The sequence below is a fragment of the Peromyscus leucopus genome, chromosome X (genome assembly GCF_004664715.2).
Source record: "Peromyscus leucopus breed LL Stock chromosome X, UCI_PerLeu_2.1, whole genome shotgun sequence".
In the NCBI taxonomy this organism is placed as follows: domain Eukaryota; kingdom Metazoa; phylum Chordata; class Mammalia; order Rodentia; family Cricetidae; genus Peromyscus; species Peromyscus leucopus.
This window is the reverse complement of record NC_051083.1, coordinates 36,405,610-36,421,249: the sequence shown is the minus strand read 5'-3', so window position 1 is coordinate 36,421,249 and position 15,640 is coordinate 36,405,610. Positions and strand designations below refer to the sequence as shown.

At 38.9% G+C, this 15,640-nt stretch overlaps 1 protein-coding gene across 1 annotated transcript in view; it reads right to left on the bottom strand.

Moving 5' to 3' along the window:
- The window catches only part of Phex (phosphate regulating endopeptidase homolog X-linked), a 192,072-nt gene that overhangs the window by 163,248 nt on the left and 13,184 nt on the right, over positions 1 to 15,640 (bottom strand). The window contains exon 4 of the mRNA XM_037199438.1: positions 12,226 to 12,387. Within this exon, the coding sequence (XP_037055333.1) occupies positions 12,226 to 12,387 (162 nt within the window). The remainder of the gene's footprint in view (positions 1 to 12,225; positions 12,388 to 15,640) is intronic.

The window sequence follows — 15,640 nt, the reverse complement described above, 5'->3', positions numbered from 1 at the left end:
GTTGCTGACAGTGGAGGATTAGAGGTTATACTCCCTTGTTTCTCTGTCCAGACTCTTCTCCATGCAAAGAGAAGAAACAACAGGCCCATTAGCATCACCAGAGAACTCCAAAGGTAAAAGGACTGAAAGCATGTGTGCTAACTACTGTGCCCACCAGATGCTATGATGGCTCCCCTGTCAGATGTTGCCCCTGACTGAGGGCACTTGGGCATATCCTATGGTCACAGGGACCAGAGGCAATGAAGGTAAGGCAATGACCCTTCCTGCTACTTAAGGAAAAAGGAGAAAAAGATAATCAATATGCTTCAGAGTTTCCTGCAACTAAATCTGCCTTCATTTGGATGGGCACGATGGGGTCTGATGAACTGATGTCCAATACATCAGCCTCCCCCTCCAAGCTATTCTCCACAGGCAGCCAGTATGCTTCGGCAGAACACATCACTCATCAGGTCCCTCGACATGACATTTACAAATGGCTTCCCATTGCCTTAGGATAAAGTCTAAGATCTTTACACAGCCTACAAGGCCAGCATGCTCTGGCCCCTGCACTCCTCTTCTGTTTTGTCTTTTGGCCCTCTTCCCTTCCAAGTCAGAGCTCTAAGCACACTGAGCTTCTTGCATTTCCTCAAAGGCACCAGCTGGACAGAGCCTCCACTCCTGCAGCTCTTTCCGCCTGGGTTAAAATCGGAGACATGTGAAATGGTAGACCCATAATCTGTGGGGGACAAATTATATGGCTGGATTGGTTTGGGCAAGTCACATAATTTCCTTGACCTTCACTTCATCGGATGTAGGGCAAAGACAAAAATAAGCGATGATGGCTGCCGACATCCCAGAATTAGACTAAAGACTGATGGCAAAATGATTCTCTGAAGGAACAAACAGTATAAAAATGCTGGGGCTATAGGGAAATGAATTATTATGAATTTAGAACGGACCAGCAGGTAGTAGAAGCAGTTCAATTTGGATCTTAATCTAAACAGCCCCTATAGGAAGTCTCTGCAGTTGGTAATATAGACAAAATTGCAACTATGTTTCTCTGCCACAAATGTCTGTTCCTGTACCTATCATAACTATTCATTAAAGAAGTCTCATTTATTCTTAAAGTCATATTTGTTATTTTTATTTCTGTGTATGTGTGTGAAGCTATGTGAATTTATATGCACCATGTGCCTGCAGGCAGCCAGAGGGAATCAGATCCCCTGGAACTGGAGTTACAGAAGGTTGTGAGCTGCCTGATACAGATGCTGGGAACTGAACTCGGGTCCTCTGTAAAAACAATATATACTCTTAACTGTGGACTCATTTCTCAGGCCCATTTCATCTAATTTTATTTTTCAAAGATCTATGGATCTTTTGAAAGTGCCCCCCACTATGCAGACATCAACACCAATGAGGCTTTGCAAACTTATTTGTGACAAGTTATTCTCCAACTAATATACAATTAATTTTCCTCTTATGAGAAGTGTCTTTTTACAATGTCCTACTACATATCAAAGTAAACAGTCCATCATTACTAATTCATTAAGCATCCACATAGATGCTATTAATCATGATGAACTAACGTAGTATTAATGGGTAGGTTGTAAATCTGCAATTGCATATGGATTTCCTAATAAATTCAAGTTTCCCATGTTTTTTGAGAAGGAATCAAAAGAAAATGAAATGAAAGAAAAAATCTTTCAGAAAGAAATTAAGGGAAGGAAATTTCTCTCCTTGTACCAGAAGAGAAAATTTCTTGTTTTCCTTTTTATCCTCTTAAAAAAAAATCTTTGTATTTACACAGTACAATGGTATTTGAAACATGCAGGTTTTCATTTAAATGATATGAAGGAAGAAAAGATTCAAACACCCACACACCCTGAAGAGATCCTGAATTTTTCCATGACAGGCTGTTTCATTTGATGTACTAAAGCCCAACTAGCTACTCAATACACCACTACTCATACTAGCAGAGTGGGCAGCATCCACGACTTGCCAGCACTGTTCACTTTCAGGCTCCTTCTCAGATCGATTGAATCAGGTACCGTGCTGGGCCGTGTAGGTCTGTAATCCCAGCTAATTGTAAGTTCAAGGACAGAATGGACTACAGATCCAGTTCAAGTTCAGCTAGACAACTTAGTGAAACTCTACCTTATAGTGGGACAGTGCTTGCCTAGCATGCATGAATCGCTGGGTTCAATCCCCACTACTGCAAAAATCAAAAGTGTGTAACTCATATATCATATTTCGTCAATTCCAAAATGAACACTTTTTCCCATAGTATCATCTCTGAAGCTGGACTTTGTTTTCAAATAAGCTACGACAGCTTATTTGAAACATAGCTATCATTGCATGACTAGGCACAATCGTGATGACAGTTACTAGTCAAGTCAATACTTGAAATGAGCTGGGTGCAGAGACAGGAAGCTGTCATTTAGTAGGTCCTCAGAAAGATTTCAGAACAACTTGACAATGAAATGAAAGCTGACTGCATATACTAGAAGACCAAGTTGGTGGAAAATTCCTGAGATAACTGACTGGGGATGATTTAAAAAAAAAAATATGTTGAATCACTACTGCTCTTCATGAGCAAGATGGTGTTTTGTAGCAAAACAAAGATAATGATTCAAAATCTAAAAGACATTGTAAACAAGTTTTAGTAATGCCTGAATCAATGTGGTTTTTTTGTTTTGTTTTTTTGGGGGGTATTTTGGGTTTTTAGTTTTTTTTTTTTTTGCAATCTCCTTTTTAATGGATATAAAAGAAGAATGTGTGATAAAAATTAACCTCTAGGTAACTCTAAGAGAATGTCCATGAACACAAAATAGAAATCTCAAAGGGTAAGAACACATTGAATTATAGTCTTTACCTTGGCACATAATAAATAGTGGTACATGTTACAGTTGCCAATACTTTTGATTCAATGAAGTATGGTGTTAATTTTGTGATGACTATGGAAGACCACAGTGTTTGTGCATTCAGTGGCTTAATTTTAAGTCAAATAAATAGAACATAACAATATAGCACATAGCTAAAATGTTAGCACTTCAGAAGAACCAGTATTTTAATTCTGGGAGATAACAAATACATCAAGAATACAAAAGTTGTGTTTGGATTTAAATAAAGATACCAATATAAAAAAATAAAAAGGTATTCCATATGACTCCAAAGGCATTTTAAGGACAATTGAACTGCCTCCTTCTCATGAGATAAGAGGCTTTAATTCCTGAATATCAGGTTTCACATCCAGGTCTGTGGGACAGAAATACAAACTTGGCCAAGTGTGGATCTGGGTGTAAGGCTGCTGGCAAGAACAGCTTTATGAAAATTCTGAGACACAGTGAGCTGTGCAGCCTTCAGACCTCAGCAGGAACCACAATTGCCTCTTTTCCTCACCCAGAACCTCCCACTCATTCCCCGTGAGATATGTTTCATTCTGGCGATGGCTTGGCTTGCAGCTTTCAACGCCCCCTTCTCACCTGCCAACTTCTTCTCCACAGCTCAGAGGTTCCAGAATGAAAGCAACACCTTTGACCTCAATTAGCAGAGCAGAATTTTACATCTTAATATACTTTCACTGGTGTGTATCCAATGCAAAGTGAAGCTTAGAGTAGGGATGGGGTGGGTAATGCCTTTTCTTAAATTATTCCAGGGACTTGGGCAAAATGTAGGGAAATGTAAATTGAGAGACATTAGTAAATGTGCAGGACTGTTTCTCAGCATTCTTCAATGTCAACTAGCAAAGCATACCAATAGACTAGTCACTTTGGGTTGTTCTCATATCACAAAACTCACAGAACCATCTCCAACATAGTTTAAATGGTTTAACAAATGGAAATAAGGGTATTATTAAATGATACCATCTCTATGAAGTTCCTGGCCCTGGTAGGCCTTTCTCTGTGCAATGTATTAATTGTCACATTAGAAAGATGCCTGACCTATCTCCACCTTCAGTCACAAATGAAAACGTCTCATACTCCAGCTATTCAGAGAGTCCACAAACACAAGTAGAAAATTTTCAACTTGCTTCCACCATGCACTTTTGAGCAGACAACCATCATTTTACTAGTTCTCATGCCTCCCTCTTAACCTAGACAAGAGGAAGACTGTAGAAATAACAGATTGCCCTTCTAATCTAAAGCAAAGGAAATCTGAGTTCTCTGCTTCTGCCATAAAGTCTAGATGCACTCAGAAATTCTCACCAACAATCCCACATTTCATTCCATTATGACCCCAGTTTCTGGCAATGAACAGCAGGAACGCATGGCTGCTTAGAGGACTTTCAGGAATTATAACCATCCAAGATCATGTGAGCATGCCTTCCAGCTGTTACCACCAAGTCAGCCAGGGGTTTTCTACACCTGCCAAATAGTCTTCCTGTTTCAGGAAGTGGTATTTCAAAAATATGCAAACTCTTCAGTGCAACTGTAAAGAATAATTCAGTGGTATACACTAACCATGGAAAACAGGAGCTGGGTGTGGGCAGGTGAAGAGGTGGCATTGTGGCTATGCCCAGCTTTCTTTCTCAGGATACACATATCCTGTGTCATAAGCCATGCCAAAGAACGTGTATTTAGTTGAAAGAACCTAAATTTAGTCAATGATCTCCTAGAGTAAAGTGTTTCCTTCCTCCTCCGATATTCAAGTTCGCAGGAAACTTTTCATAATGTGTTAGAATACTTACACAACCAAAAGCCCCCTTGTCTGCCCTCCCACTCGTTTTTTCCATCTGAGGCTGTTGTTCCACTCCTCAGAAACCTCAGCACTCTGTCTCAAGTCAAAAATCTAAAGAGAGAGAGAGAGAGAGAGAGAGAGAGAGAGAGAGAGAGAGAGAGAGAGAGAGAGAGAGAGGAAAGGAAGGAAGGAAGGAAGGAAGGAAGGAAGGAAGGAAGGAAGGAAGGAAGGAAGGAAGGAAGGAAGGAAGGAAGGAAGGAAGGAAGAAAGAAAGAAAGAGAGAGAGAGAAAGGAAATGATTCCAACATTTTCATTCTCCCATCTCACTCCTGCCATCTCTTCCCTACCTATCTTTTCCTTCCAACAATGTCATAAGTCTTATCTTTGGAATCTGGCTACAAGCACCTCCAGATGTTTAATCACCTCACCCATGACATCAAGCTCAGCCAATGGTCCACATCTTCAAAATGGACAAGCTAGTTCTCCCTTATATAATGTACTGTTTTACTTAGGAATGTACATCCTACTTAGTGCACTGCTTTCTCTGTCATCAGTACAAATCATAAATATTTTGAACTACATCATGACAAAAGCTTTACCATCTAGAGCTGGGAGTTTACCTTTAATTCCTAGATTCAACACGTGGCAGCAGATAGTAAGTTCAACTGAAAATATAATTCTTCCTTTGCCTGGGCAACTCATCAGTTCAAGAGTTGCTATTGGCACAAACCTCTGAACACAAATGTCCAGTTTCATCAAACATCCTCAGAAACACACATTAACTGCCTGTAATGTGCTCATTATCAAGAGAGTCTAGACAGTGGCCTACTGAAAGCTTTGTAAACATAGGTTCACAGAAGAAACTAGATATTCCAAAACACAGCTAAGAAAACCCTTTAGGCTTTATAATGTGAATCACTGTATACAGCTAGCAGTAACTTCATTAACTCATTAAATGACAAGACCTAACCCATGCTCTAACAATTGATATGATTTGAAATGGTGATACAAGCAGATACCATCATCTGTCAACATGCAATATCTAGAATAACTTAAGAAAATAACCACAAATGAAAGTCACAAACTCTGCCATGTTCTAGCAGAGTTGAGTGTAAGTATATATTCACTTTTTCTCATTCAAGTCCTTGAATTATGTCAGTGGTCTTCTTGGAGGCCTGTGGAACTGAGTTAAGGATTCCTTAGAGATGAAGGGAGAAAAAGAGAGAAGGGAAAATTAATGGGAAAAAAAATTAAACACCATCCAGAGAGGATCTAGAACATGTAAGGCAAGTATTCTACCAATAACATACATGACCTTGCCAACATGGGACCTTTAAAAAAAAAGGTGATTAGGCCACAAGGGTTCTGCTGTCCTAAGTCAATTAATGGTGTCTGGCATTATGACTCCTCTTTCCCTCTGATTTATGTGCTTGCTTGCCCACTTCCCGTGTCATGACACAGTATGAAGGCTATCACCAGAGGCTAACAGCAGGCTCCATCAACCTGGAGAAACAGGTGATAAATAAACTTCCACTGTATACATATTACCATATCTGTGGTATACTCTTATAGCATCACAAAGCAGGCTAAGACATACTCGAATCTGGCATGTATCCTCTCAGGCTTGCCTCTCTTGGGATCAGTTCCTTCATGCTGAGAATTTAAAGAAATTGTAGACCATAGTATTCCCTTTCAATAGTGCTAAAATTTGAGAATCATGAAAGCTACTTTTATGTTTTCAGTGTTCACTATGTGTTAAGAGTTTTTAAAAATTGTTCTTTTAATACTTATGGAATAAGTATTAAACAATACTTAACAATAATCATAGATTCCATTTACTTAATCCTATGCAAAAGAATTTCATGCATCTTATTGAATTCACTAACAGGATCATCAGATATGTAATTAAGGTTCAGAGAGAAGCAGCTTTCCTGAAGGTCATGTGGTTTACAAGTGGCAGTCTCAGTTCCTTTCAGAGCCCAGAGCTGAGTCTCACACTACCAGTTCTTAATTTACTCACCAGTAGCTTGCATAAGATTATACTACAAAGGAATCTTGGAAGGAACCAGGTCTGTCTAACAGTCCATGTCCCTCCCTGTCATGCCTGCCCAAGGCCAAGAAATTAAATGGAAAGTTATAGACAATTTCTCTTCTTCTCCTATCATAAACAAACTCCAGTTTGCTGGACTCTTCTGGGCCTGTGTGCAAGGCCCCACGAACAGAAGAGAAGTAAAAGAAAAATTCCACTTGTCCTCACTCAGCCATCCATGACTACCAATGCATCCAGCTGCACACAAAAGGAACATTTCTTCTGTCCTTTCAACAAATGCTTACTGAACACCTCTCTATTCTGTTATATACTATGTCATGCTTCTTTCTAAGTCTGTTGGGCTGTAAGATTATTTTAATGGCAATCAGATTTTTTGTTTATTTTTGTGACTGTAATTTAATTATTTTATACTTTCCTATTTACAACATCCACAAGAGATGTGTTAGCATAGAAAATAAAGAAGTACAGAGATTATTGTGCCCCCTTAAGTTATCCTCATGGAAAGTTTAATCTTCACACAATAAAATATTCAGAATAGAGAGAACAAAGAATGGTCCCTTAATGACATGGTTCAGTTGTTAAATCAACTCTTACGTGGAGTCTAAAAATCACTGCACTTTTTGGTCACATGAGCGAGCATATTTTCTTCTAAAGCCAGTTAGAGTTTCTGATATTTGTAACTGAAAGCAACTCATGCCAATGAATATTCAGTAGTCTTGAGTACATTAATTAGTCAGTGCAATTATTCCACACCAAGAGTCATCTACAATAGCCATACTTTCAGTTCTGAATGTATGAGTTTACTAAGTATACAGTAAAAAAAAAAGAAAGAAAAGAATAAATAGAAAGTAGAAGATATATAAAAGTACTAAATAGGCAATAAAATATCATCAAATCAGGCATCTTGAAAACATCCAGCAGTAACAACTGGATTAGCCTAATTGAAAGAACAAACAAAAATAACATCATCAAATCAGCCGGTTACAATATCCAGCAAAAGTGACTAGGGAAAGTATACTGAGACAGTTGTGCTAGAGTGCCTGATTGAGAGATTTCCAGACAAAGTAGGGCATTCTCTCCATAAGTTAGTTCTACTTTTCATTCTATCACAGGCATTTATCAATGTATGTGTATTGCTACAACCAAAGTACTACACAGTTCAATCTATTTGAAGTCCATGTATTTTCCCAAAATTAAATATCAAACCTTTCAGAATAAATGTAGTGAATGGAGCTTCTTCTCTTGACCATGTTCAATGTGTTTATATGAACTACTAATGGCAGAAGAGCTATGTTAAAGCTACAGGGGAATAATAGATCACACCCAAACTGAACACTCAGAGCAAGTAAAGAAATGGTTTCCCTCCTTGCTGTTCTCAAGAATAAAATGTTTTAGTATGCTTAGTTGTTTGTTGTTTTTCTTTATTCCTATTATAGGGCTAAGGGCCCAGCTTGCCCATGACACAGAGTAAGACAAAGGCATACACTGGAGATAGAAAGAGATACATAAGGAGAAAAGCACAGGGGCAAACTGCCACAATTAGTAGAACACCAGCTTTTACAACCAATAGCCATCCTATGGCCTCTTTAGGTCATTTTCCTGCTTAGAAAACAATGTATCCTAGAGATGCATTCACATTTTCTGCAGTCATCAGAAAGAAATTAATTTCTGTATCTCACGCAACTCTAAAATTTTTTAGAAAAGTTTTCCCCCAACATGCTATATACAAAAACTGTAAATGATGCATGAAGAAGAAAAATAAAAGACAAAAGTAACTTTTCAAGTAAAATTAACTCATTTCACATTTCAAGAGTACTCGATGCAGCACCATTTGTACATGTAAGACAGGGACATGAATAACCAGGCAGTCTGTGGTCTAAAACAATTGGAATCTTCTCTGAATATATACCCAATTTATACAGGAGACTCATTTAAAATAATTAGGGCTGCGTTTTCATTAGGAAAACTGCCAAGACAGTTCACCCTGGACTATGCAGTGAGGTCCAGTCTGACCTAGGCTACAGAGTGAGACATTGCCTCAAAAAAGAAAGAAAGGAAGGAAAAGAGAAACAAAGAAAGAGAACAGAAAGTCTGTGGTGGAATAATCCTTCTGTACATTGTGAATATATATTACTCTCATTGATTAATAAAGAACTGACTGGCTGGTAACCAGGCAGGAATTATAGGTGGGACAACCAAACAGAATTCTGGGAGGAAGAAGGGTGGAGTCAGAGGAGTTGCCAGGAGACACAGAGAGAGCAAGACATGCTGGAGGACAGGTAAAGCCACAAGCCATGTGGTAATACATAGAATAATAGAAATGGCTAACTTAACTTGTAAGCGCTAGTTAGTAATAAGTCTGAGGTACAATACATAGATTAATAGAAATGGGTTAATTTAAGTAATAAGATCCAGTTAGTAATGAGCCTGAGCTATCAGCCAAGCATTTATAATTTATATTAAGTTTCTGTGGTTATTTGGGAGCACCTTCTTGGACACAGAAAAACTCTACCTACAAAAGCCCATACAATAGATGGTTTATTCTTAATACTTTCCCATCCTATCCCCACTTTCACCAGTCTGATGTCATTTCAACAAACTAATGAAGTCAAGGGTCAAGTTGATATATCATTATTCTATGCACATGGCCTAAGGAAAATGATACATTTCACCACCATGTCTTCAACAATCTGAATCTTCTCAGTAGGAGGCTTAACTGAAGCTCTCCAGTTTCTATTACCTATAAAAGATTATTTGGCTAGGATCATTCATGAAAAAGGCAAGATTATAAAGGCCATAGGTACTTACAAATAAATAATTGGCCTACACTACAGTCTCGCAATCATTGTTATCTGAACATGCACATGTAGTCTCAATTTCATCTTGTTGCTCTGCTACAGTTGTGTTTGAAAATAATACACTGTTTCTTCACAAGATATTGGCCAAGATAGCTAAACCATAATAAAGATTATCTGGCCTAACCTTGAGTCATCTGTCTTCTGCCTGACACAAGTGATCCAGCTCATTCATCGCCTCATATTTTAGAGGCACTCGTTAGCTCCATTTCTGTCTGCTCAGGCATAAACAATACATGGAATTCCGTCTTTACAGTCACATGAAAACATACTGGCAAGAGTTATAATAAAGAAATTTTAGGCAACCACATCACCACATTCAGTCTTTCCCTCCCCACAAAACAATCTTGCTTCTTGGAGACAGCAAGAAATAAACTTATTTTCTAAGTAGAAATCTGAGACATATATTTCATTTAAGGGAAAAATTCACAAAGCCAAGTTGCTGCCTTCAATAGAGGGCAATTTTTCATCAGCTAGGTCTGTCAGATCCATTTTATTTCACAAATTGGACAGCCGAATCTTTGTGTTCTCTATCAGCCATAAGAAAATGGTATTCTTTTGGCTGGTGATATTGGGCTTTATTTTTGGACATTGTTTTTATCAAAGATGAGGAAAAACACCTTGACAGTAGTCAACATTTTCAAAATCACATGATATTTATAAAGGATAAGGCCAGCACAAAACATTTGGTAGATATTATTTCATGAACCTTAAACTACCTTTTAAATAAATCAGAGATGCAAAACATAAATATTTGTTGAGGGCTTGCCAAAAGCTGAAGTTGAATAATTTCTATCAATCATCTTCAGTCCATACTAAATCCTCGATGCTGGTGGGTTTGTACCATTTTAAAGATGAGAAAACTGAGCTAAAGAGAGATTGGTATTGTCCCAAGGTGACACAGAGGGTAAATGAAAGGAAGCCAGGATGCAAATCCTACCCTTTAGGCTTAAAAACCTCATATTCTGAATGGCTTACAATGAAGAACACAAGTCCCATGATCACTTTATACATTTGCCAATTACAGTACTTGTCACTGGAGGATTTTAATTGACTTTTCCAGAACTTAGAAATATATAAGAAGCCTGCTACTTGTTTTACAAGGCAAACACAATCTTTGTAACTGAATTAGACAAAACTACCATACTAGTGATTAAGAGCACTTGCTATTCTTTTTTTTTTTTTGGGGGGGGGGTCCAACACAGGGTTTCTCTGTGTAGCTTTGCGCCTTTCCTGGAACTCACTCTGTAGCTCAGGTGGGCCTCGAACTCACAGAGATCCACCTGCCTCTGCCTCCCAAGTGCTGGGATTAAAGGCATGCGCCACCACCACCCGGGTGCACTTGCTACTCTTGCAGAAGACCAGGGGTCGATTCACCGCACCCACAAGGTGCCTCACCAGCATCCTTAATGGGAGATCTAGGAAATCAATTGCCCTCTTCTGACTTCTGCAGACACCAGGAAACCATGTGGTGCACATACATGCATTCAGGCAAAACACCCATATACATAAAATAAAAGAAAGAAATTTTCAACTATCTTACAGAGAAATAAGTATTAGTCTAAGAATTCACTGCTCAAGGTTTATTTATGGTTCCACAGCACAGGAATCGCATCTGTCACGTTAGAGGAAACCCCTGATGTTCTTCAAAACTCTCATTCATAATTTATCAAGACTAAATTTAAGCCTCCCAGTTAAAAAAAATGTAAGCTTATGTGATTTACATCTATTTGTGAAAATATAATTTCCTCATAATTAAAATAGGTTTCTAATTATTTTGCCAATAGTTTCACATTATACAAATATACAAAATGGTGCATATTTAATACCCATGCACTTAAAATCTTGGAACAATAGAGATGGGAAAGAAATATAATTGTTCTCAGGTCCTCAAAATTCTTTGTGTTACTGAATGCAAGTTACACAACATACTTCACAGTTATCAACAAGAGGAAAAATATTATTTTTATCTTCTAAAAATAATTACCTTATGTAGTTTTAATAAGGTAATTCCTACTTCTCTCCTTAAATAACTTGCTCCAATAGCTTAATACAAAAATTAGACTCAATGCAAACACAATCTTGTCCAGCAACAGACGTTTCCAACTTTTGGCAGGGGTACATAAGCACACGTGCAAGTGTGTGTGCTCACATGTGAGTATGTGTGTGTGAGCTCATCATTGCCCAGGGGTCATGGGAGAAAAGCAAGTGCCCTGAAAGCTAACTTGGAAGATAACAGGAACAATATGACAATCATGGGTCATCCAGAGTTCTCAAAACTAATGTCAAAAGATGATGAGGTGTGAAGTACATTCTGTAAGCCATGAAAGTCTAGAAGACAGTAAGAAAGAAAAGAGCTTTACCTTGAACACAGTAGACAAATACATTTCTTCATATAGCATACTGTCATTAAGTACCTCTGTGCTCTCAAATTCTATTGAGTGCTATTTAACATCCTGCAATAGAAGTTACCATTGCCTTATCAAGCAAAAAACTAACAACCCACAATGGGCTTGTGTTAAGAGAATCAAGGAAACTGAAATTCAGAAAACTTTCTATCTTCTACTAAAACAAATTTTTGGAAATGAATTTAGTATAGTTTTAAAATTCAAATACTGAATATTACTCTGGAAAGAGTACCACCAAACTCTAGTAAAAACTTACCCTTCAACTTGAGATCAACATTGTGTCTCAGCCAAGGATAAACCCCATAGCTTGGCATATCTTCAGGAATTGGGTTATTGTTTATCCAGCCATCACAAGCGAACCGGAAGAAATTTTCACAAGGATCCACAGAAAGATTTATTTTGCTCATGATGGCAGCAGCTATTTAAAAAGAAAATCATAGGATTAATGACAAGCACTGGATTCTGTGCAGTTCTTTTACAAATTAAACAAAAACTCTCATATCAACCAGTTTCCAAAGCCTGACTTCAACAATCCTCCTCAAATGTCTCTCTGGATGAACTTCACCATATAAAAGGACTGTCTTCAAAGTGTACAGGAGGAAGTTGGGTAAAATTACTGGTCCTAGTTTTGTCAGACTGTCCCTAATACCTTTGGGGTATGGAACTAGAATATAGGTGGATCAATCGGTGGCCTTTCTTCCATTCTACAGATTCTCTTGCAATCTAAGCTGGCTATGCTTCCTCTGGAACAGTAAAGTCCATTTGCCCAGTTTCAAGTGGATTCTCTGGGCTCTGTCATTTTCTTGATCAACAGAAGTGGTAGGAATGGCTTCTTGTGATTTTTCCAAGCTAAGTATCTAAGAAGTCGTGTACCCTCTCCACTGAATCCCTTCAAATGGAGCCTAGGGACTATCCTCTGAAGATATCTTCCTGGAAAATAAGAAGCCATGGGAAGAAAATATAATTTCATACTCAAATCCTGGCTGCCCTCAACCTCAAAGCCATTCTCCTGCGTCAGCCTCCCAACTCCTTGGATTACAGGTATGAGGCACTACACTTGGCTACATCTATGAGCTTTAAAAAAAATATTACAAAATGAAACAAGAGTAGGTTCCAATATTCCTAATACTCATCTTTAACCATCTTCCAGCTGCAACACAATTGCTGGCTGCAAAGATGTACGCCAAGTGGTTTTTAAAAGACTGCCAATATTTTAATGACATTGGAAGGATGACACTCTGAACAATTTTCATACCTTAATTAATGCCAGAATACATTTCTACTTGAAATAATAGAAAATCCAATGAGTTTTCAGCTAAATAAGAATGAATGAATATCTCACCCCAGTACAATCTACATAAATTTAGAGATGTATGTTTGGTTATGTGGGCAGTTCCTCTGGGTTAAAAAATAAGCTTAGATGTTTCTCTACTTATCTTTCTTATGAAAAAGGCAAACCACTATTTGGAGTCATTGAAATGAATAGACAAACACCCTAATTTTTGATTTCATTTTTGTGTTTTTGGACAGGGTTTCACTATTTAATCCTAGCTGGCCTAGAACTTGATGTGTAAACCAGGCTGGTCTCTAACTCACCAAGATTCTCCTGTCTCTACCTCCTCAGTGCTAGGATTATAGACATGACTCACCATAGACTTCTTTTTTTTTTTTTTTTTTTTTTTTTTGGTTTTTCGAGACAGGGTTTCTCTGTGTAGCTTTGCGCCTTTCCTGGAACTCACTTGGTAGCCCAGGCTGGCCTCGAACTCACAGAGATCCACCTGCCTCTGCCTCCCGAGTGCTGGGATTAAAGGCGTGCGCCACCACCGCCCGGCTAGACTTCTAATCCTCACCATTTTCAACCACTATCTTCAAAATAAACAAGTGGGGGGAAAAACTTGATTCAAAAGTATGATAAAGTTCAAGTTAAACTTTTTTCTTTTTTCTCTTCAGAACTACTTCCATTGTCTACCTTCACTTTTGCTTACTGCTACTATTTGATCATTACTTTTTAATATTCCAAAGTGCTAGGGCACGCAAAAATCTTACTTCTGGCTTCTAGCTGTAGTCATTCTGTGCAGCCACAGATGGAAGCTGCTATGTAACACCTCCGGGACGTGGATCACACAAGTCTCAGTCCCACACAATATTTACAGTCACATGGGGAGCTCTCGCACGCACTTTGACTCACATAAGCTCACTGCTTTCTGGCTTCCTTCCCAAGCTCCCCCTGCCCCCAACTCTTAAATGCCTCTTCTCCATCTCCTTGGGTTTTCTCACAGGTACTGAGGGAAACTGCAAGCTCAGCTCTGACCTCGGCCCTGATAGAAAAGTGAAAGAATACATCACTCACACTGACTTTGGAAAGCAGCCCGTGAAGCGAGAAAACTCTTCCCGCTGCCTTGCAATTCATCATTCACTATTCACAGTTAGGAGCAGGGCTGCCCTTTCTGTGGGGAACTGGGACTTCAAATTGCAAGGGACCATAGTTGTCAAGACACCAAAACCCCATTCTTCTACTAGCTCCATGGAGAAAATTGAGAATCTTGTTTTAATAAAAAAAATTATGATTATGAGGGAAAGCTGTGAAAGCACAAGCTGCCTCACTCTCAAGTGTTGCCCATGAGGTTACTTGTTGGCCAGGCTCCCACTGGTCTATATGGTACAGGTAGAAGCATTCCTCCATGTGTGCCCTCAGAGGTGTTAGCTTCAATTCAGGCTCAAAGAAGAGTTTTATAAATGCTTACATATTAATATTTCTATGAAATAATCATATCACTCACATTAAACATTTCCTCTGCACCCGGAACTATATGCTAAACCTGTCTTGAGCAGTAAAGCCTGTTCACAAACTCTAGAGTGAGGCTGCTTGGGTTGGAATGACAGCAACACTATGCAATAGCTAAATAATTGTCTTAGTTAGGTTTCTATTGCTGTAGTAAAACATCATGACCAAAAGCAACTTTTGGAAGAAAGGGTTTATTTGCCTTAGAGGTTACACAGTCCATCATCAGAAAAAGCCGAGGCAGGAACTGAAGCAGAAACCACAGAGGAATGCTGCTCCCTGGCTTGTTCCTCCGGCTCTTGTTCAGCCATCTTTCTTAAACCTGCCCAGGGGTAGCTCTGCACACAATGCGTTGGGACCCTCCCACATCAATCGTTAATCAAGAAAATGCTTCCACAGACTTGCCTATAGGCCATCTGATGGAGGCACTTTCTCAACTGAGTTTGTATATACATAGATAACTAAACCAAGAATATATACATAAGCATTTTGGTAATATAATTCTATAAACACAGCAGGGCAGTGGTGGCACCTGCCTTTAATCCCAGCACTCGGGAGGCAGAGCCAGGTGGATCTCAGTGAGTCTACAGAGGGAGATCCAGGACAGGCACCAAAACTACACAGAGAAACTCTGTCTTGAAAACAACAACAAAAAAAAAATGCTATAAACAGTCATCTAAAATTGATGCTAGATTTCCAGAGCTGGCAGATTTTCAAATTTTGCAAAAGAGGGTGAGACAGTCATTTGGCTTGATCTCTTTGGGAGGCAGCTGTGCGGTGGTGCCGGGTCCTGGGCTCATTGCATGAGTTGGCTGTTTGAATCCTGGGACTTAATGCAGGGACGCTTTGCTCGGTCTGGGAGGGGGGGACTGGACCTGCCTGGACTGAG